The 23136-nt window shown below is 48.2% G+C and overlaps 1 protein-coding gene across 2 annotated transcripts in view; it reads right to left on the bottom strand.

Moving 5' to 3' along the window:
- Positions 1-23136, bottom strand: part of GNAO1 (G protein subunit alpha o1) — a 165974-nt gene that overhangs the window by 49655 nt on the left and 93183 nt on the right. For both annotated transcript variants that reach the window (XM_067302666.1, XM_067302667.1), the window contains exon 4: positions 8602-8762. In XM_067302666.1, the coding sequence (XP_067158767.1) occupies positions 8602-8762 (161 nt within the window). The remainder of the gene's footprint in view (positions 1-8601; positions 8763-23136) is intronic.

Below are 23136 nucleotides of genomic sequence, written 5' to 3'. Positions count from 1 at the left end.
GAGCTTCGTCAAAAATGGCCCAACCCTGACTGGTATTGTGGGTCATTAAATAGCAAATTATTTGGTCAAGTCAGAGACATTTTAATCCCCAGGCCAAACACAACATTGTTATGATGCTACACGGCAGTGAAAAATGGCACAGAGGTCTGTGTTATCTCCTGGGTCTATTCAGACAGGCCTTAGAGGTCTGCAAGACCCATAGCTAAGGATGTACTGAGTTTTCAGTGGAGCTGGCTGCAGAGTTTGCTATTTCACAAGGAAAGGCGGTGAACAAAGTGGCGGAGCTCTGTTTCAGCTGGTGAACGCTTTTGTATACATCCCCATATCACTGGCACTGCCACAAGCTCTGCTTTAAACCTCAGCTCTATAGCTTCTTCTCTTCAGGGATGTAGTTCAGCAGGGGGTGATGCCAGCTCAGATACCCTCGCAGAGATCAAGAGGAGGTACAATCCTTCAGAGATCCAGGTGTTTACAAGGCACAGGATCTGCTGCTGCTTCATTTTTTTTAGGGCTCTCCTGAGCTCCTGCCAGGATACATCTTTTGGGATGGGTGCCCCTTCCACTGATGGTTCACATCTGTGGCTTGGAAAGGGTAAAGGGAAGAGCCTGACTCAGTGTCTAAGCTCCTGGGTTGCCTCTCCTCGATGGAAAGATCCTCCACCCAGGACAGATGGGGTCTGGTAGAGCTCTCCTCTATGTTGATGTCTAAGAGGGCTGAGCAAAGTGGGTTCCCTATTCCATCAAGGCCACAGGAGCCACATAGACTGGGAGTATGGATCAGAGCGAGCCTGCCGCTCTGCAGTCCTTTGGAGGCAGCTGGGGCTATCTCAGTCCTGGTGTTTGGGTTGTCTGCTCCACACAAATCGCTCACAACAGACTTGGAAAGTGTTCAGGGGAAAACAGTTTACGTGGGTGTTACCACGCAGTTTCTTAGCCCAGATGGGACCATTACAATTAATAGGTATATCCTGTGATAGGGATGGGCAGAAGTCATCCATAAAATGGAAGAAAATCTCTTCCTTCAAGTCTTCCTTTTCTTTCTCCTCTCTGCATTTACCATTGAGGGCTGAGGACTGGCTTCCTTACTGCTCCTGCTTTCTGCCTTGTCACAGACACGGACTAGCTCTGATTTTTCTACCACCCCAAAAGCTGAGAATAGAAATGAACCTGGGCCAGCAGCAGACCCTACAAGGCTCAGGTGTCCTGAGACATCTTCTGAGCTAAGCTAGCACTACTACTGATTTTAACAGGTGTGCAAAGATATAAATAAGGAAGAACTTGATGGAGGGATGTTATTTGTTGTGAAACTTTAATGATGGCACAGCATCTGGTTACCTGTATGGCTATTTCATTCTGCAGAACTTTCTTCCACAGGTGCTGTGAACTATGATGCCTCTGGTATGGTGCATCTACATTGTCCAGGTGACAGTCAAGTTCTCTTGCAACTTGCTCTTGTCTCTTCCAAATGGGTTTGATCATTTCATATATTCATGGAGGCCAAGGTGGAAGAGGAACTCTGCATCAAATATTCTCATTCTTGCAAATACTCCTCTGGGATTAAATCCCAATTCTTTGTAGAGCAAACACAGCCTCTGTTTGGCTTTTCCAGCTCCTTGATTTGGTCAGAAGTAGATATTTTGGTGAAACTGAGTCCCCAGATGGACTAAGACTCAGGTTAGGATGCTGGAAAAGATCTAGCTGACTACAAAGACAATGTCTTTCCTGTTGTGCTCTACTTCCAGGTCAGACCAGTCCTGGGTGTACTCGTATAAGGACAGCGTGTCCTTAATTTGAGTACAATGACAAAGCCCAAGCCCTCTATTAAGCCCAAGCCCTGTTCTGTTAAGAGTCGAAGACACTGTCATTTAGCCTGCTCCTGTCTCCCCCAAATTGGGAAAATGGAGGCCTCACTTACCAGAAACAGCTCTACTTCAGACCAGGCACTGCCAGATTTTGCAGCGCTGCTTCTCCTGGGAAATCTCTTTGCATCTGATTTGTGGGAACTGAGCAACACGAGTGATTCCAGTCAACTGACCCTGGACTTTATGTGCTATTTTGTTTTACTTATCACAGGGGGAACTTAATTACTCGAAGCTGGTGGCCATATTTACTTGCAGGAGTAAAATGAACCATAAATTCAGGCAAATGGTATCTACATCTCTGCCTTGACTATCATGATGTATTTTCCCTTTCTGCTTTATTGGTGCTTGAGCTCTAAGACTCAAAGGTGGATTGTTCAATAAACAGTGCAACACAGTCATCCCAATTAATTGGATTGTTCCATTTATGCTGCTACTCCCTCCAATTAAATACAAGCGAGCTCAGATGACAGGTACGAATAAAGAGTGCTCACAGAAAAACATATTCTAATGCAAAAGCTGTGATGAGAAAATGGAAGCTTTGCACCTGATGGGAATATTAATGCAAAACCTTGACCTGTAATTTTTCTTCTTCAATCTGACGGAGCCAGCAACAACTGGAGCTCATTAAGATGGACCATGTCCTGATAGTTGTGCAAAATGACAGTGTCCTGCAAGTCACGTGCTCTAAAGGTTTACGTGGCTGCTGAAACTAATTTCATAGAGCTGCATGGCCCTGAAGCACAGAGCACTTGTTTAGGGTAAGAAGGCATGGACTTATTACTTGCACAAGTACTAAATTAGGCCTGATGGTCTAAATAGGATTGAATAGCCATTGCCTGGCCATGTTCAGCCTCTTCTCCAGAGTCCCTGGTAATTCTGCATTACCTGTGAGTGTCAGGATTCATTACTTCCCCCCTAGCCCATGGGCCACAGAGGACTGGCTAAAAAATGGAGACTCCAACCATCAGAGAGGTGCAAACAGGCGATTTTGTGAAGAACACACAATAAGCACGGGAGCTAATGGAGCCTTATTTGCTACTGGGTTATATCTCGATTTGGTGAGAGACGGAGGAATGTATTCATGGTGTTTTCTAGTGCTTGGTTACAAACATCCCAGGTGATGGACTGGCCTCCCTCCTTTTCTTTTCAGAAGCTGTTTCTTAGCTTCAGTCACCTCACAGTGAAGACCTGCTTCTTGGCAGTCAGCTCTAGTATTCCTGTCTCTGTCAGATATGTTGTCCCAGTGACAAAGTGACACCAGCACACAAGAGGTCTTTGTCCTCCCAGCTCTGCTGATGCTGCCAGCCCCATCTGCAGCATGGAAAGGGCTGGCTTGAGTTACAGCAAACGTAGTGCCATCAGCTCACACACTCTGCTGCGATGGGGCAACAGCCATAGCCCTAAAGACGTTCGCTGTCCCCTTCTCCCTTTATAATCCAGTGTTATGAGATAAAGGATGATGGGAAAAACAAAAGACAAAACCAAAAGTAGCATTTTGGAATGGACCTCTGGAGGGCGTCTGGTTCAAACCCCCCATTCAAAGCAGGGCCAACTTCAAACTTAAATCCAATTTCAGAGTTAGATCAGGTTGCTCAGTTTTGAGTATTTCCAAGGACAGAGATTTTACAGCCTCTCTGGGCAGCCTGTTCCAATGCAGTCTTATTGGGGCTCAGTCTAGGAAGCAGTTCACTGTATCACAAGAACATCTGGCTCTAATTTCTTGACTTTTCTCCATGTAAAGTGGGTGTTGGCATGTGAGATGTAATAAGCATTGGTAAGGAAGGTTATACCATGAGGCAAAGGCAATTCCTTTGCCAAGAAAAGAGACCAGAAAACAGTCCCAGGTGAGACAGAGTGCGAGGGAAGGCACCAGTGTTTTACTCTGTTTTACTCTGTGTGGTGCAACGCTTCTAACAGTCACTGCCAGAGGAGTAGTTGAAGATGAAGACTGAAGTGTTGTCCAGTTTGGGCTCAGTTTTTGGCCACAGAACCGAGACATGAGGGCTGCAGTTAGCTATGTTAGGGCTGTAGACACAATTTTATCTCTCTCCACTGAGCACTGAGGCCTGTATCTCTCTTTGGAGGCATCTCTCCCTCCCTTCACTCCCTACGGAGAGAGCCAAAGGCAACAAGCTTCCAGGCCCTGACACCTCAGATATGTGTGAAGATAGATGGGTTGAATGCAGGCCTAAAACATTTTGCAGTTTCGCTGAAGTTTCACAGCCCTGGCATTATCTAATGATCTTTCAATATGCTTGGAAGCAGGGGGAGAATAACTTTGATTTTGGCATCTACTTGATACATATTCTGGCTTTTTTGTATATGTGTACTTGCAAACTGTCTCTGCCTACACATCTTGCAGGGCCTGTGCCTATTGGGATAGGTACATAGAAAACAGGTGCTCGTGTGGGTGCTCGTGTGGATGCTCTGCCTGCTCCATTCCCCTCCTGAAGTTTGGAGGCTTCTCCCCACCTCTGGGTGCTGAAGATCCCACTTGTCCTAGGCACTGTGCTCCAGTGACCAGCCTCGAGTTAGGAACTTGACAATAGGAAACACAAGGCAAGTTTTAAATCTGAACAAAAGTAAGAGATGAAGGAAACCAGCTGGAAACCCCTGTTTTGCTGATTTTGAATACAAATGTGGGTCACAGATGTGCTTCCACAAACAGAAACTGGCTGGACAAGAAAAAGACATCAGCAGTGCTCGGACTTTTTCATGATCAGAGGTAGATTTAGCTCTTAGGCATTGAGACAAGAAAGAAAGAGGAGATGAAGTAGGAATAAAAACATAATCAAGAGATTAGGAAAGTAGAACTCAACCCACCCATAAATTTGCCTTAGGGAAGGATGAAAAAATGTACTAACAACAAATGATGGAACCAACTGCTACATCTTCCTATCTCCCCTTCCCTTGCTTTCCTTACTGTTTTACTCTCTGCTGTCCAAGATACAGAAGGTCCCTTACAGAACCTCCCCTCTTCCTCTGTCATGTTTTTCTCTTTATGAACTGTGCTGTTCCCCCTTTTCCTTTTCCTTCACAGTACATAACAAATCCTTGCTAAAGACAGACTGACTTTAGAGCCTAAGAGAAACAAAACATCAACTTTGCGGGGAAGTCCACACTGATAGGCAGGCATGCATGGGAGTGTAGAAAACAATGTGCTTCTGCCCATCCTCCCTGGGAGAGAAGAGCTGTTATTCACTTATGTTTAGGGTAATATGAAATATTAAATCTATTTTCAGTGAAATTAATGACGGACTAATAAGAACCATGCTGCTAGCTCTCGTATGCTGTTGATTAGGCTGTGACTTGGTCTCCCAGGGGACATAGTTGAAGGCCTGTTGTTTGAGCCATTGAAAATAAATGTGAAGCATTGCAGGAGCAATGTAGGCAAACTGCTGCACTGGCCAGGAGGAGGGAGTACTAATGACAGAGCAGGCCTGGTTTTTGTCTGCTCGTGTGGTCTCTTTGGAGGTTGTTGTTGTGGAAGCTGCAGGTTGCAGGGGACAGCCACAGCATCTCGCCCACGTCCCTTCATTTGATAAAGCAGATCATAGTGCCCGAGGGCTGTGGCTGATCTGCTGTTGATTTAGCGAGCGGGTGGGTTCTTTAGAAATAGCTGGGCTGGGCTGGGTTTTCTGAAGGGCGTTCAGCGTTGCCAGGGGGATGCGGCTTGCAGGGGTGAAGGGTCCTGGCGTGCTCCTGAGGGTCGCGCCTGTGCTGCTGCTCCTTCTGCTGGCAGCCTGGGCGCTTTGCTGTGTCGGGGCTTTGGGACATGCACTGAGGACCCTAGAGTGCAACCTCTGCTTCCAGCAGCAAACCTCCCTCCTGCTAGAAACCACCAGGCCCTGTGTCCTCACACTGAGAGAAGCCTGAAATAAGAGCGACACTCCTTTATTTGTGTACATTGCCAGTCCAGCTCACTCCCCATCGCTGTTTGCAAACTTGGGTGAACTTCAGATTCAGTTCTTGTTTGGAATTCACTTTTCTCAGCCTTAAAAAAAAAAAACATTTTGTAGTTGCTAGTGTTTTAAATCCATTATCAGTGTCAATAAAGATAAGTCCTTTCCCATGGAAAAAAAACAGTCTCAAATCTTTCACTTGTGCAGAAGAAAACAAGAACCCCAAAGCATTCAAGGATTAAATGAAAAATATGCCTCTTTTCACTGGGGTCCACTGGGCGTGAATAAATGCCAACTGAGCTCTCACTTGCATCACCATCTGGTACAGTGCGCCAAGGCCTAGAGGTGCAGCAGGACGTGTTATAGTGTCCCAGCCCTATGACAGCATCTCTGCTCATGGTGATTGAAACACCAGAGGCTCCTGAACAGCAGCAGATCTGTAAATGCGAAGGACTTTGCTATCTTTACTTTCATCTGAGCTAACACCAAGAAAACAATTGTCCGGCCACAACAAAATTCACAGCTTGGATCTGAAGAGAGGCAGCACAGACTTCCTCTGGCCACAGATGCATCCACCAGCTAGGAAGAGGGAAAGCTTTCGAAGGGAAAGGTCTTGGTCTTCTTCTTTCCGTGACAGATTTGCATCATTGACACAGCTTTGAATGGTGATTTGGTGGGTCCCCAGTTGCGAGAGGTGGAAAATGCTCCAAAGGCCTTAAATCTTGCCAGCTTGTTTATAGGGTACATGGCAAATCAGGCTCTGGCTTGAGTGCGTCTGAGAGCCAAGTAGGTGAACAAGAGCGTGCCCTAGCACCAGCTCCCTGGTATATGTGTCTGGGTGCTCCATTCTTCACTTAGGGTCAGATAAGTCCAATGTTTAATCAAAAAAATGGATAAGTTCAATGTTTAGCCAAATACGTATTTCTGTTGATTTTAGCAGCAGTAGTGCATAAGGCAATGGGCTTTAAGTTCTGTTTACCTTCCATCATCCCTTCCATCATCATCCCCTTTTTGGTGTTGGTTAGTTTGAGAATTTCAATGCAGTGCAAGACATTTTGCTAAAGACACTGAAATTAATTTTGCTGGGCTGCAGCTATACGTTGATATTGCTGTGAACACCATAGCATAGAGCCTCCTGAGTTATGTCCAGAGACTGCTTGTGGTTTCAGAGCTCTTGCTGATGCCCAGCATCTGGTCGCACTGGGAGGGTTATGCTTATTATTTTCAACTGCTATATTGCACGGAAGGAAAATCAAAATAGTTTCCTCAAGGTGAATGGCTCTAAAAGCTATTGAAGAATTTTCCACAAGGTTGTAATGCAAATGACTGGGATTTAATGTAATTTATATCTTTAAAGATATGTTTTTGCCATCAGAGCCTTCTTTTGTGAAAAAAGCTTTGCTGGCAAGAAAAGGCAGATTTCACTGTTACAGGCAATGAAATACAGATTGAACATGAATTTCCACTTAGTAGTGATTAAAAGTCAGCATAATGTCAGGATCATCACTTAGATGTAGTTGCTCATGGTGTGAAATAGTTGGGTAGGATGCTGTGACACAACAACACATCTGCAAATCTCCCATTTGGTTTTTGGTCAGTGCCAAAGGATGCGTCATCATTGTATTCGCCACAGCACCACAATAGCAGGAATAACGCGGAGCTCACCGACTGTCCTGCCAGCTCGGAGGGGAGGAGCTGCTACAGACTCGTGAAAATCAGGCCCACTACACACAACAAAATCATTAGCCATCCCGGTGCACGGGGCCGTGTTTTGATATACTCTAAGCAGAGATGCCAGACAACCTAAGCACAGAATAACGGCTCCAGGAGTGCATGATTCAGCTGGTGCAGTTACTGACACGGGATATGGTGAAGGCCAAAAGTATGGAGGTAACATTCCCGTCACCGTTCTGGGGAGCCTCTATATTTCTGATTGCCAAAAGGTGCACGGGTATAACTGGGAAAGGGATGAGTCCGTTCTTGCTTGTTCCATATATTTTTACTTAACCATTTTTTGCTGACCACTGTCCAAGACACAGTACAGAGCCAGGGGGAGCTTTTGCCTGAACATAACAGCTGCTTTTATGCTGTGATTGAAATTATGACATGAAATGTTTTAGTCTCTTTGCCTAGGTTGAGGCACGCAGATTGGAGGAATTATCATTAGGAATGGGCCTAAACTGAAACTGGGGAAACACTCACTGTTTCTTTAGGGCCAGAGCAGCTGTTTATGGGTGAATGTCTTGTCTTTATAAAGGGATGAACCAAAGCCATGGATTCAGACAATCATGATCAAAAAAAAAATCTTGATCTGGTCCCTAATAGTATAGATGCCACCGACTGTATTGTGAGAATAATGCAAAATACCAAAAGCAGAGAGTCCCCCTGCCCTTGGCGATAATCCAGCTGCCTGTCAGTGTAGTATATGAGTATCAGAAGAGTGAAACCACGAGCTGTACTGCCATACAAAGCAAGTTGTCACATCGTTCTGTTATCTATCAGCAAATGAACAAGCCATCAGTCATATCCACGGATGGGTCTGCCTTTGCTCATTAGATCTATGTTTGCAGAAACCTGCCTTGGACTGTTTGTGAGCAGTATGGGAACCTGGCCTTCGGGTTGTGAACCAACCCAGATGGGCCAGAGGCGAAGGGAAAGCCCTGCCTGGGTCTTCCCACCTCTCAGCAGCCTGCAACCCCCACACAACCTGGTCTGCAAGCAGAACCATGCCCTGATCCACGACAGCGAGATAACATTTTAGGAGCCACTTTGGTTAAAACCTTAACAAGCCTAAATGCAGCCTCTTAACCCAAAAGCCAATGGACAAGGATACTCACTATTGGGCCGAGTCATTAAGTTGATATTCCCGGGACCGGTTGAAGCATTCTTGGATCCCAGAGTCTGCCCAGAGTCTCATCATAGCTGACAGCAGCTCTGGAGAGAAGGGCTCTGTGTCCTCCATCCGACTTACGACATCACAGACCATCTTGGCATCAGCCTGCAGAGGGAAGAAACAAGAGGTCAGGTAAGTGCTGGAGGCAGAGGTCTCAGAAATAGCTCCCCAGACCGTCAGGCGTGAGAGCCTGTGTTTCTTGGGCTGGGGCGTTAGGATCCAGACTGTATGACCTAGCAGGAAGGGCGAGAGGAGAATGTAGCAAGGAAGCCATAAGGAAACATGTACTTGTGCAATCCACCGCATGTGGAAAACTCCTTCTATTCAGCAGACGAATCAGTCTGCACTGCGTGTATCCTGAGCTTCTTGGTAACCAAAGGAAATTCATATATGTACAAGCGTATTCTAACTTGTTAGCAGTGATGCATGTCTTGCAGTAATTCCTGTTTTACCCCCATATGAAACCTTAATGAAATAGGATCGTTTGTATCAGGAGTAGCAGAAGGGCTCCCGAAACAATTTTTTTCTGATGATGGTTCATTGCTTTTTCTGATTTCCTGTTATTTCCTACGAGCCTGTGTCCCTGCTGCAGGGGCTAATTCCTGTTAATACATAACACCTTGGCTGTCTGTAGTGCTTTGTGATTCAGATGAAGAGGAATCTCCTGTGGTTAAGGAGTATGGCAGTGAGGCTAGGACCAGCTGGTGATTTTCGGATGGAATCTTTTTTTTTGGTCAGAAAAATCTGATTCACTGGAACAGAAACTTTTCCTGGAGGGTATCATTCTGACACAACTTGGGTCTGGAAGATGTCTCAGATTTGGAAGGGAATGTCTAGACAGACTTGAAATAGCTGACTCCAGCCTCACTATAGTAGTCCACAGTGGCTGATACACTCGTTTGTGAAGTGGTAGACCCAAATTCCTGACCCTCTTCCACTTGATTTGCAGCAAATGGATCTCCCACCCCTCCCATAGACTCCTGAAGCCCCAGGGATGCTGGCTATTTTGCGGAGTTTTTCTTCCATGGCTTTGTTAATGGAAAGATTTGGAAAAGCTGCACATTTCTGCTAGCTGAAACAAACTGAATTATCATTACTATAATTAATTGGCAAAAAGGAGCTCTTGACCTGTACGTGGGCTTACAGCAAGCAAGTGAAGACAACCACAGGCTGAGGAGCGGGAGAAATATGGCTCAACTGAGCTGCCTTAGCGGTTGCATTGATGTTTGTGAACATTTGTCTGCTAGATCAAACCCATTCTTGAACAAAAGCAACTGGAAGTCCTTGCCTTCCGGGGTGTTTGGCCTAAATCAGCATGGGCTGACCAAAAATGCAAGTCTTGCAAACAGGAGTCTGGGCAGAGCTTAGGTTTCGCTGTCATTGTCCCATGGGCAATTATCTCCTATCACAGTGATCTCTCATGAGCACAAAGCCCCCAAAAGTTTGGTGCCCAGCTCCTGGGGAGCCTGTTCATTGCCTGCTGGAGAAGAGCCACTTCCAAAGTGCTCTCACATTATTACTGGCTGCAACATGCTTTATCCTGTTACTCTCCCCTGCCAGATGCTGTAGATGTTCCTGTCTGATGTTCAGTTAATTTAGCAGCTGTGTTGGGAACAGCCCAACTACTGAATGGGTCTCTCTCTCCAAGGACCTCCTGAGCACTAGAGACAAGGTGCTACAGGTTTTGTGGCAGATTATTTCTTAGGTCACAGGAATAATTATAAGGGAGGATGGTCAATGTTGAAAAGCACACAATATATCTAAGTATATGTTTGGGAAAGCCAACATGTATGACACAGATTGTATGGCCAGGATCAAAACTCTTTTGCAGCATCTATTTACCAAATACTGAAATTTCTGAAAAACTGCAGGGCACCAAACTGCTACTACTGGAGATTGAAGCTGCTGGAGATTTCAACACTCAGAGAAAGAGCTTGAAGTCCCCAGAACATTAAGTCTTTTGGGACTGAAGAAGTCTCAGTACTGTATGGAGACATCAACTCATAAAACTTAATGGGGTAGTCTTTACACTGTGAAGACTTTATGAACATAAAGTCTTTATCACAACATACCTAGCTTCATATTTTACTGTCCAGAAATCCTCCTAGCCCTCTGTACAGACTCCACTCTTTATTGAGAAACAGTACTGGTGACTCACACCTCCGGGCCAAGACAAATGAAGAACCTTGAAGAGTTCAGCTATTTTCCAAAGCTTGTTTTCTGCCCTGTACTGCTTCTTGATCTCAGTGAATATTCATAAATCCTCAGTATTGTTTTCCTACATGCTCACAAGCTGTAATTCTTCCTCTCTTTCCACACATTTTAAATAAATAATACAAAACCTGCTAATGGCTGGTTGGCCCAGGGCTGCGGTCCTGTGTGGCCCCGTTTTGTGTGCACAAGAGGGAAAGCACAGAACAAGGAGGAGGAAGTGCGTTTGATGAGTGACTGATGCCGTTCTTCACTTGTGGCTCTTGTAAGAGTGGGGCCCTGGGCAGCCCCTGAGCAACCCAGCTTGAGACACAACTCTCCTGCCCTGCACACAGTGTCCTGAAGAGCAGAGGTCTTTGGGGCTCCTTGGGAGGATGCTGACCGCTCCTGCGTGCTAGCCATGTTCCCGCCTGCGTAGTTCTGCCTAATTCATTGACATCCTGGTAGGTTCAGATGGGTGCAATACACTTCACAAGCTGTCCAAGTTGTGGTGTAGTATGATGCTTTCCACTAGGTAGGAGGGAAGTCTTTTGTATGTCTGGAATACAGTGTGTGTGTGTGCGTGTGGGGATTTTACAGGTGCAAGTTACAGGTCGGTCTGTCTGTGATGGCAAAGCGTGTTTGAAGCTCTCTAGCTGTTACGGGCAAGACCTGGGCTGCTGACCTTTGTGGACTTAACTGGAGGTTGCTTTCTGCAAAGTATCAGAGGGAGAGTCATAGTCACTACATTGTCTGCACCGGGAAAGAGCTGCCTCGCCTGCGACATGAGGCAGTTGCCTCTGATTTAAGAGCCAGGGCTTGAACAAAAGACAGATGAGCAGTGATGATGGAGCAGAAGGGGAGAGAACAGGGCCAACTGCGTCAGGCCGTGGCTATCAGGTCTGCATGGGCCCGCAGCTTGTAGGGCAAGGAATTATTTTGGTACAGGCAAATCAAGAGGCTGGAGCTCCTCTGCAGCCCCTGGATGCCTCTTTTTTGGCTGTAGACGGTTGTCTTCTTGCAGCGCTGGGAGCGTGGCTGCAGGGCAGGCTGCGTCAACAGGCTAGAGCAGGGGAACTACAGGTAGGAAAGCTTATTGTTCCTGCTGTATGGGAATAAAAACTAGGTTTTCTTTTGCCAAGTGAAGTATGTGTCAACCAACTCATAATTTTATAGACCCAGAAAAAGCAGGTGAAATGAACATTTTAAGAAATACTTTTCTCCCCACCAAGGATAAAGCCCCTCTGTCAAGGATCATGGGGCCATCCGTGAGTTCATGCATTTGTTAGATGATTTAACGAGTAATTAAGGATCCAAGAAGAGAAGATACCCCTTTCTTTCCTCCCTCTCCAGGCTGCACCTCAAGCTGGGAATGACATTAAAATCGCCAGCCCCCTCTGGGCCCAGCAGGTAGATTTTTAAATACTGCCTGATTGACTTTTCTCTTCCCACCTCCCCCGGGTCTGGCGCTCCCTCTTTTCCTAGGTGAGAGGAGCTGAGCCTCCTGCCACGCTTTGCGGCTGTACTGAAGCGAGCAATTAAATAAAGCAAAACAAACCAGACCAGCTAGCACCCTCCCTCCCCTCCCTGCATCGCTGTTCCCATCCTACGGGGGTTTAGTTAATGAAGATCACGGTGGTATTTCAGCTACCTCGGGAGCTAAAAATAGGTGGCCACCTGCCCCTTGGGACTGCTGGAACAAGGAGCCACAAAATGGTGTGGTGCTTCGCTCTTCCCTGCATTGCTCCTTGGCGTTTCCCTGTGGCTCGTCTGACCTGGGAGCCGAGGGAAGGGGAGCGGGCAGAGCCTCCCCAGGCTCCCCTGTGCTCCCGCAGCTCCTGGCCACCCAGGTCAAGCTGTCTGGAAAAGAGGGCAGGAGGACCTGTGAGGGAACTGGGTGTCCAAGGGTGCAAAATTCTGGTTTTTATTTTTATTATAAGGGTGAGTGGAAAGGGATGTTGATGTGAGCATGTTGGGGCCTGAGGTCTCTGTACTCTTCTCCTTACTGCTGGAGCAGCACAGCACTGGCAATGTAAGCAGTGTTTGCTGTCACATCTTCAGGTCAACTCCGGAGAAGGGTCTTGTCATCTCTCAAGCTCTTCTGCAGCTCATGGGCACGTCTCCGAAGAGCTGCGGTGCATCTGGTCTTCTCTGCTTGGCCATATCTCGGGAGGCTGGGCAAGCTGGCTCATCCCTTTGGTGGGTGTCACAGGGATGGCTGGATGATTTAGCGCTGTGTTCCTGGGTCCTTGGCTTTGCCCTTGTTTCCTTCAGGCTGGTTCTTACCGGGCGGGAGTGTCTGGCTTCACCCTCGAGCTTTCCGACACATCCTGCTGCTACTTCCAAATGGCTTGTGCTTTTCACAGTGGGGCAGCCCCCAACCCCTGAGCTGCAGGTCTTTGGGTTACTCACTACCCGGAGCTGGATTTGCTCAGCTCTGTGTCGCTCCTGACCACCAAACGTGTCCGCCTCCAGTGTGAACGTCGGAGCTGGCAGGCTGGGCCTTGGCTTGGAGAAACAGCTGAGTTCAGAAACTGTGGGAGGGTAAATTACACCTCCAGTCTTTAACGATCGAGCCGCAAGACCAAATAACCCTCTGTTAAAAAGCAAGCCTACACACCAATTAGCAAATGGAGGCGATCCTTTACGGCCAGGACAAAGTAGGATTTTATAAGACAGTGAAATCCATAGGCGGATGTAAACAAGAAGCTTGTTAACTCACCGGGAAGTGAATATATCTTTTTCTAACCCTGTGTTATGTGTGTATCTTTGTATCAGACACATGGTATAAATTCAGTTCGTGAGAGGCTCTGTTTTCTCACCAACCTGGCCATAATGGCAGTTATTTAACTGTCTCCCATATGTCATTTTCACCAAGCACCCGGCGTACGTTCAGCAAGCAAACTCGAGACTTTGATTGCAGCAGCCACATATCCCAATTAATTTGTTATCTGGCTGGAAGGAAGAGGGGCTGTTCGTAGCAGCCAGACAATACTGGCAGTCAGGTTTGTCTCTGTAAGCTATTATTTTTCACCATACAAATGCACCCATTTACAGGTCAGACTTTTCAACAAAGATAACGGTGGGATAGATATAAATCACCCCTGCTTATTTGTTCTTTGCCAGCAGGTATGATCTGTGCCCGCTAAAGGCAACAGCAGCAATCCTGTTGACCTTGCTGACATAGAACTGCATTAGAGTTGGCATCCAAGGTCTGTCTCTAAGGTCTGTGTCTCTCTGACCCTCCCAGGGTAAATCTTGGTTGTGAACATTTGAAGTCATCTGAACATTGAGTGGGGGACTTTTTTTTCAGAAAGCAATAGGTTTCTGGAAGTGGAGAATTTAAGAGAAATCGGTGGAGACTTCTGTGAAGCTATGCAGTACAAATCTGCTAAACCCTATACAGCTGCACTGACTTACACCCACAGGAGATCTGACCCAGGGTGTCATATTGCATAGCATTTTTCCTTTTGGTGAGCTAAATCCCAGTAAATATCATTTTTGCTGTTATTTACTCTGATCAAGCAGACTTGTCTCTTAACCTATCCCAAAGGTTAACGCTGGGGCATTTTCCTCTGGTGACTGGCTGTACTCAAAACTGCATCTCATAACATTTCAGAAAAGCCAAACAGAGTGGGGAAAAAGCTAACAGAAGGATTAAATTTTACTAGCGATGCTAGAAAAATCAGAGACACCGCACTAGTTATCAGCAGGCCAACCTTGTATAACCTAGTGCACAACTGAAAAGAGTAGTGGCTGCGGTTTAGTCATTAGCCAGGAACCTGGATGGGAATCAGACTGACTTCTTAAAAATTCAGATGAACACCAGCAGCAAGAACCAACACAGGATGTGCATGGAGGGGGACCTTCTTGAGGGAGCTAGATCCTGCCCATTAGGGGGTACCTCAGGGTGAGCACCAGCGTTACACCTCTGACAACGCCTGTCTGCATTCTTGGTAGTCTAAAGTTTAGTTGGAAAGCTCCTGATGCAGATCTCAGTCATCTGCAGAGGCTTGAAAGACGGGTTTACAGCGAGGTGAGGCTCATAGTGCTCTAGCAATTTGCATCACACAGCAAAGCCAAGTTGAACAAATTAAGTTAGAGATGGCTGGCTTTCCCTAATGTCACGCTAGCCATCTTCTATCTTCTTTGTGCAAAACAGCTTGCAACAGAAGTTGGTTGACTTGGGTACAATGCCAAAGGGCCGCTGTCTCTCTGAGAGGAGACAGAATATTTTGCATGGCAAACACAACCCGACAGCCACGGTGATGTGCAGATCTCTTTTCCTGAGCTTGTGCTGTCTGGCTAGCAATTAGTCAAGTCCTGGTTTCCATATCCTTCTGGAGCCAAGAGAGTCCCATCACTTCTGACCATCTTGGCCAAACAACTTTTCCGTGTCTGGTGTTTTGTCTAGGATCTCTATACTGAAACCTTGTTACTGCTGTGCTTTGTGTCTGTTGCTTCCTATTTGGGGAGACAATGAGCAGGACTGGTATTAGATGTTATTACAGCTCTAAAGCAGGCCAACTGCTTTGTGTTTGGCATTACTTTTATTCCTAGCCATTCTGTATGATACTGTAGCTGATCAAAGAATATTGGCTAGTTCTTATGAACCTGTAAACTCCTTTTCCCCTTCTGCAACACACATTCAATAATATTCCCTGTTTGCTTGCACTACTGACCATCCGGCAGTCTAGGGACCAGATAAAATTTTTGCATAGACTGCACAAAGCCCTTGAGCTGCCAGTTGGCTACCTCCCTCGTAAAAGTTCAAACCCTGTAGGAAACCACTAGAGAGGTGGAAAAACCCCACCGCCCAACCACACAGGACAGCAGAATCAGAACTAAAGCCGCAAGAGGGATCCAGCTGAACGGCAAGTCCTTCCCCAAATTTGATTTCTTCCAGGAAATAGTAAGGTCCTCTGAGCAGGGTAGACAAATGAGGCATAGAGCTGATCTGATTTTTCCAAACAAGGATGGGAAAGCTAGAAAGCATGTGCTAAATAGTCTCAAAATAGGTCCTGAACGACTGGCTGCAGTGAAAGGTAAGAAAACAGCACCCTGTCTATCCCAGTCACTTCCAATTCAACAAAATGCCTGGCCACGTAGAGCACCAGCCCTGGTTTTTACTGCCACGTTACACAAGATGATCTTTCTTGGCACACAAGTAGATGAGCTGTGGATAAGTGTGAGATATAAACAGTGGGACAGTTTGTTTGCATGCCATGCAAAAACATTTCTTCTCCCACCCTAGGCATCATTACCCTTCATACTGCTGAAACCCACTTCCCTTGTTGCAAGGGCACAGGTGAAGGGGGGACGTGTTAGTATGCAAAAAATGCTGCAAGTGAGAGATTTGCCTTGTTTTCCCTGAGAAGCAGGCACCTGGAGCAACCTCCCCCCAGCTGGACCCAGCTCTGCCAGGCCGGGGTAACCCGGGGGTCTGGTGGCGCTGTCTCGGGGGAACACGATATCGCTGGCAGCAGGGAGGATTCCCTGAGAAACGGAGAGCGGCTGCAAGCTGCCCCCCTGTCCCTCGGAGGAGGACAGGGCACTTTGGGGGGTCCTCTGCCCTCCGGCACGGAGCAGCATGCCTGCTGCAGGGACCTGCGCTGCCAGAAACAACTTGCAGTAGGCTCAGGCACAAGCAGTGCTGCCCGCCGGGGAGAGGATGAGAGAGAAGGAGTCACAGATGGGGGACATTAGCCGCATGGCTTAATACTCTGCGGGGAAGTGCTCCGGTGCGGGGGTGAGAGGAGGCTGGAAACATGTACGGACTAGAGAACAAAATCCTTGCAGCGTGCTTCTGCCACTGCTCTGCCCTTCTCCTCTCTTTAAAATCCTCTCTGCTGGGCAAAAGTGGATAAAATTTAACGCCATTGGCGTGTTTATGTTGCAGTAAATGGCAGGGAAATGTGTTATCCCACAGTGGGAGAGCAGGTGTGGGAATGGCGTTTGCTTGTGTGATTGGAAAAATAAATTGCTATTTTGCATTCATTGCAAAACGGGTGGCTGAAGAGGAGCCAGACGAGAGTGACAGTGATTCTCGGGGACCGTGCTGGCGTCCCAAGGAACCCGTTCTGGTTCAGGAATTAAAGACGATTTTAGCCTGCACGTTTTTCACTCTTTGAATGTCTTTTAAGAATTCCCACATCAACATCCCTCTAGGCGACTGCTTAAGGATGGCAGGGCAGAGGGGACACTGATTTTGTCCTGAGAGCACCCCTATCGCAAAGGGGGAAAAAGGCATTGTCTTTTTGACAGAATGGGAAAACGTCCCCTACGGTGGGAGTATTCTCAGTACAAAGCAGATTTTTTTAACATCTCTGGCTAAATGCCGCTCATGTATGATGATTTATAGGGCAGAGTCTTCCTGCTGGGAAGCCATGCAGTGCTGGAACCTAGTAATTAGTTTAATGTTCAGAGCTTGATGCTGAACGGTGGGCGCTAAAACCCACTCTACAATTAATGGAGCAGATTTATCAGTGCATCGTATGATGAAGGACCAAGTCTGTGGGTTACTGTCATCTGCCCCCGAGAAATAACCTTGTTTCATTTTATGGTCCTCTTTTACTTGGTGATCTGTGATAAAAGTATCTACTTAGAGGACAAGGTGGACAGAAAAGATCTTTCCTCCCATAATCCCACTAGGTTTCAGCTCCCTGTGGCATGTTGAAAAGCCTCTTTTCTTCTCTATAACACATATGTCCCTGGGTGTCGGGGCAGGGATTTCTTACCGCTCATCACTAAAATAGCTACGGTGGTTGGTCGACTTGCTGTCCATAGCTCAGTCTTTCTACCTGACAGTGTATGTTGAAACTACAACTGACATTGATGGTGTGAGACCAGGTAGCACAGATGTCAAAGAATAACGCATTTTTCACGTGGTGGCAGAACTGAAAAATCAGGTGGTGTGAAAAATCAGCTGGGATCAAACGTAGCTTCCTCTGCATTCTTCAGTGGACCTAAAGACCTCTGAAAATTTTCATTTCACGTCCAGCCAAAGCACTTTCCTTCATCCCTGCCAAAATATTTTGTTTTGAGTTGGTTTATATTATAAAAAGTATTATTTTAGATGTAGGTCAATTTTCAAACAAAAATTCTGTTTCCAAATGACAAGTTGGAAAAATTAATGAAAACAAAACACTTTGGCCTTTCAGGAATGAAAAATCATTTTGAAAGAGTTTCCAAATTTTCAAATAATTTTTCTCTTGGCCATGACTACTTGCAGGTTTTGACTTGATTTTACAAATGTTTGGGGTTTCTTCTAGACTATATTTTTTCAGCAGATTTACTATTCCTCAAATGTTTCTGTCCAGGTCTAGTAATAAACATGATAGGAGCTTGCAACTTGCTTTATCAGGAATCCTTTGTTCATGGCTTATTTATAGCTTTAATTGGGATTCTCACCACCTGAATTCTTCCGTTTCTCAGCCCTGTACTCCTTCATTAAAAGTCTTTCAAAATGATCACTGCTGCATGCAGACGGAAGGGCTTTTACTTATGTTGGACTTGAGCTTTACAAGTGGGGTATCCCTACGTACCCCAGGAAATGGCGCAAAAGATGGCCTCGGAAATCCTGCAAGGTTGCACATACCCACAGGGGACCGTGTTGGAAAATGCTGCCCTTAAAGCTGTTCAGGTGTCTGCATGCCCACAGAGTCAATCACAACGAAACAACCCCTTCTTCCTTAGCCTCTGGAGAGCAGCAGGAGCAGGATACATGTACTCAGCCTAAGAGGGCATCTGGGCACCATGGTTTAATAGCTGTTCCAGCAGCTGGCTAAATATTAACTATCAGGGCGTCAGCTCGGACCATGAGGGCACTGTGGGAACTGGGGAGTCTGTTCTGCAAACCTGTTTCCCTTGCTTGTTTAAAGAAGAAGTCTTCCGAGAAGAGGGACCCCCAGAAAAATGGTAATGCTTTGCTTTACGAACCTTTCCCTATCAAACATAATATTTTCTGAGGAACTACTGCAAAGAGTGAAGATGAAATTGTGCAGATATGCAGTCATTTTTGGATTTTCACTGGAGGCAGCTCGCAATGCAGATAACCAAGAGAGCTGGCTGCGGAAAGCATTTACTTACTGCCTTCGACTACCTTGGTTTGATAATTTTCTGGTGTTTGGTCCCCAAGCGCATACAAGCAGTGTATGGAGCCACAGGGTGATCCCGGAGGTCCCTGCAGCCTCCAGAGACGTTGTGCTAACACAGCGAAGGGGATGGGATGAAATGAGACGTGATTAATTGATTGGCTGGTGCGCAAAGTTTCGCGCGTGACTTATTATCGCTACGATCTTTGTTTCGCTTCCCTCCCTCTTAATTTCCAGCTGTCTGCGCACCCTCCTCTGCAGGGAGGACCGGGCTTTCTAAGCTGTGGGGGAGGAAGTGCATTTTAATGAGGCCCTGGTGGGCTTGGAGGTGGCACTGGGGGGGCCGGGGATACGGGCTGAGAAGTGGCTGCTCGAGGTGTCTGGGACTGCCTCGAAGGAGCCCCGGAATTTAGAGCCGACAAAAGACAGACTTGCAGCTAAATCCCTCCTGGGCCCTGGTACTGCTGGAAAAATCAAGACTCCGGTGCTGGCAAGAGGCTCGGAAGAGCTCTTCCTTTGGCCACCAGGGATTATAGAGACCAGCCCACGGTGGGCTCCTCCGTAACAGACCTAAGGCACTTCACACACTGGCATTTGCTTATATATTGTTTTACATTGCTGCAGAGAAAAATTGTCCTACGGTTTCCGTACAGTAGAAGCAAGAAAGTTCCCCGACCCTTTGGCGGGTGGAGGAGGAAGAGCAAGAAGAGGCAAAGCTGGGGAGGAGGGAAGCCTGGTGGGTTTGGGGCAACCTGTTTGCAGTCAGGTCTGCCTCATCTCTGACAGCTCTGCTGGGCGCGCGGCTTGGCTTCCCTTTCCGGTGTGAAGTTAGCCTTGGGACCCGACACGCTCGCGAGAGCCACGTGGCCGACACCAATTCCCGAGCTGCTGAGCGTCTGCTCTGCGGGAGCCGCTCCCGGAGCTCTCGGAGCTGCAGGCGAGGCTGCGGCACAGCCTCAGCAGTGCCGGTGTCGGCCGCACACCCGGCCGCGTGCTTCTGCTCCCCCCGCCGAGGCACCGCTGTCCCTTTAACTGCAGCCTTCGTCTTTGCCATCTCGTTAGGGTTGCTCCCGACTTCCCGTTCCCCGTTGTTTCAGCGGTCTTAATTGTAAGTGTCTTAAGTGACAGAACATCCTCTGCTTCCCGGGGAGAAGCTGCCCAGCTGAACGGGCGCCAGGCTGAGAAGTATCAGCGAAAGGCCATTTTGGGGAATCTGGGTGAACATTTCCAGGCGAGTCCCTTCTCCGGGCTGCTAACAAGAACTTTCTTTTATTAACTGCTCTTTGCGGAGGCAGTGGATAAATGGGACTTCAGGTACAGCATTAGATGACAGGATAGTCCGTAAAATAAGACGCTGGCAGAGAAGTATCTTTATAACAGCTTAGGAAGCATAGGCAGAAATAGGCTGGGGGCCCTGAAGAAATCTTTGATGCTTCTCTCTGTATTTATTATTTATTCTTCTGGCACAAATATAGCATCAAAGAATGTCAAACACAGAAAGCCCATAACGTGCTGTAGCTGGATTAGTCCTACAGCTCTGTAACCATGGCATCATGCAGTATTGACAAGAAACTCGGCAACAGCGGAAAAAAAGAGCCCGGCGTTTATGACACTTGCATGGATGAGGCAGATTTCCTCGCTTCGGGGAGGATGCCCCAGAAGGGATAAGCAAATCTGTGAGCATCTTGATAGCCTAGGCATATGGGAGTCTCAGCAGCGATGGAGAACGGCATGAAACAGCAAAATTGCTCTCTTGTGAGTAATCCTACATGATACATATGGAGAATATAGGCTGGGTCTCCTTAAAACGGTTCGCTGCCATCGCGCAGTGTCCCAGGCTCCGCGGAAAAGCAGTGCGTGTGGCACCGGGGTGTAGCCAGCAAGGGAAAGAGCTGCAGCATCTCAAGCACCGGGGCCGAAGCTCTCTGTGGGTGTTACCTGGTAATGTTCACCTCCGCGGGTGTCATCCTGCCAGTCCGTGACCTCTTTCTCGCAGGGCCATCCTATTTCAGTGCTTCTCGTCCTTTCTCTCTAACGCTGCCCTGTGTTCGCGGGAGTCTTGCTGGGTCTGCAGGTCGCTCAGCTGCTGCAGCTGGACGGCTTCTCTCCAAGCCGTGCGGAGCAGAGGACAGCGCTGACATGAGTAACAGGGCACAGGCTTAATACTGCACTGATATATTTTTTTGAGAATAATGTATGTTTATTTTTCTCTGGAATGCTTTTGCTGCCTTGGAAATAGTTCAAGCACCAGCAGAGGATTAGGGAGCTTCTTTTAATCATCTTTTGTTTTGCTTTTTTTTACATCTTTGCAAAGGAAAGTGTAAATGGCTACTTGAAAACGTTCTCCCTTGAGGAATCTGGATTTGGCAGTATTGTTCAGAGCGGCGCCTCTGGATAATCCCCAAAGAACGGTGGCTGTGACGGGGGCTAAGGGCTGCCACTGTTGGGTCCTGTGCAAGGAACCCATCGGTGACTGGAGCTGCCTCTGGCTGAAGTCTCCTTCCTGGTGATTCTTCTGCCTGAGCCCTGCCTGCTCGTCACTCTTTGCTGGCCATTTCTTCGCGTGCCTTTTCCAGCTCTGTGCACCCAGCTGAGTGCATGGCCGCGCTGGCCCTGGCTGCACCCGAGTCCCCCGGTTTGGAGCAGGCACCCTCGAAACGCAGGCTACGGACATAGCGCTGTGCTCCTGGAGAGCTGACAGCAGCAGATCTGGTGATGGCAGTAATAGTCCGACCTCTTCTTCCCGAAGGTCCCGCAGTGCTTCCTCACCAAAGGGGTCGGCGCCTCCCCTGCCACCCGGGCACCCCGAGCCCGGGGGAGCTGAGGGGCTTACATTGCTCCCATCTCCCCTGAGCTAGTGTGGGGCAACACTGCAAAGCCAAGCGTTTATGGGGTTCCAGGTCTCTCTGGATTCCCTAAAAACCCACCTTGCCTGGCCGCGTGCCTGTCTGCCTGCCTGCCTGCCTGCCTGCGTGCCTGCCTGCCGTACGCACCTCTGCGGCATCTCAGTTTCTCGCCCCGTGGCACGGAGCAGAATTGCCAATAAAAACTCGGAGCGGAGACCTTCGGAGCTGCCTAATGGATGTGGAAATCCAATTTGCTTTCAAATGAGCAGATTGGGCCTACGACCCCTGCGTAACTCGCAGCGGCGGTGTGGGTGTTATCTAACGGCAGTGCTCCTCCGCGGCATACCTCCTGCCTGCTGCCTGTGGTACCCAGCTGCCTCCGCAGCCCGCCGCCATCCCCTTGGGTGTTGCGGCAGCGTCGGGGAGAGGAAGACCCCTGCGGCCCTGCTCCTCTGGCGCGTGGAAGCCAGCAGAGCCCTGCCGTCCAGTGCGGCGCCGGTGCTGCCTCGCCAGCGCTACCGCGTCGCAGCTTCCCTGTGCTCCGCAGCCATCCCCAGCCCGCGGGAACGCCCGTGCACGCGTAGCGCTCTCCGGAGGTGCCAATTCTCTCGCGGGCCTTCTGCCCGTGGTGCATTGGGAGAAGTATCCCCAGCGGCGTGAGCGATGCCCGTGAGACGCTCGCCTTCCCTCCACCTCGCAGGGCTACTTCCTCCGCTGGCGACAGGCCGGCTGCATCTTTGTGCGGTTAATAAAAATAACCTAAAAGTACTCGGGAGCAGCCACAGCAGTGCCAGGGACTCCAAACATCTAAGGGGCTTGGTTTCCAAGGCAACACCTTGTCTCCTAGCTGCAAAAGGCCGCGGGAATGAAGGCAGCCTATGGAAAACGAATAGCTCAGTGACAACAACAACAACGGAAAAATCTGCCAGGCAGCATATCAGGAAGGGAGGGCAGGAAGGGGTGTTCTTTGGGGGGCCGGGAAAGAGTAACGGCGATCAAGCCAAGCCTAGTGGCACGGAGCACGCCGAGGGACGGGGCGCAATTTATCTCATGGGAGGCACGGTCCTGCCGCCATTGAAATGCACAGCGCCGCTTCCATTGGCTTAATGGGAGCAGGGGAGCTTGCACAAATCGGCTCTTCTGTTCTTTCCCCTCTTTCAAGCTGCAGTGTTTGAAGATTCGAGCTAGTTAAAAACAATCCATTGTGCAGGGCAGAGCTTTCCTGGGTCCCAGGAGCTTTTCAGCTAGGACTGCAACGTGCTATCGATTTTAACTGCTCCAGGTTCCCACTGACGGGAACCGTCTCCTTCCCTTCCGACTGCGGGGCGACTAGATGGGAGGCGCCCTTCT

The sequence above is a fragment of the Apteryx mantelli genome, chromosome 10 (genome assembly GCF_036417845.1).
Source record: "Apteryx mantelli isolate bAptMan1 chromosome 10, bAptMan1.hap1, whole genome shotgun sequence".
In the NCBI taxonomy this organism is placed as follows: Eukaryota; Metazoa; Chordata; class Aves; order Apterygiformes; family Apterygidae; genus Apteryx; species Apteryx mantelli.
This window is presented reverse-complemented; position numbering and strand designations above follow the sequence as displayed.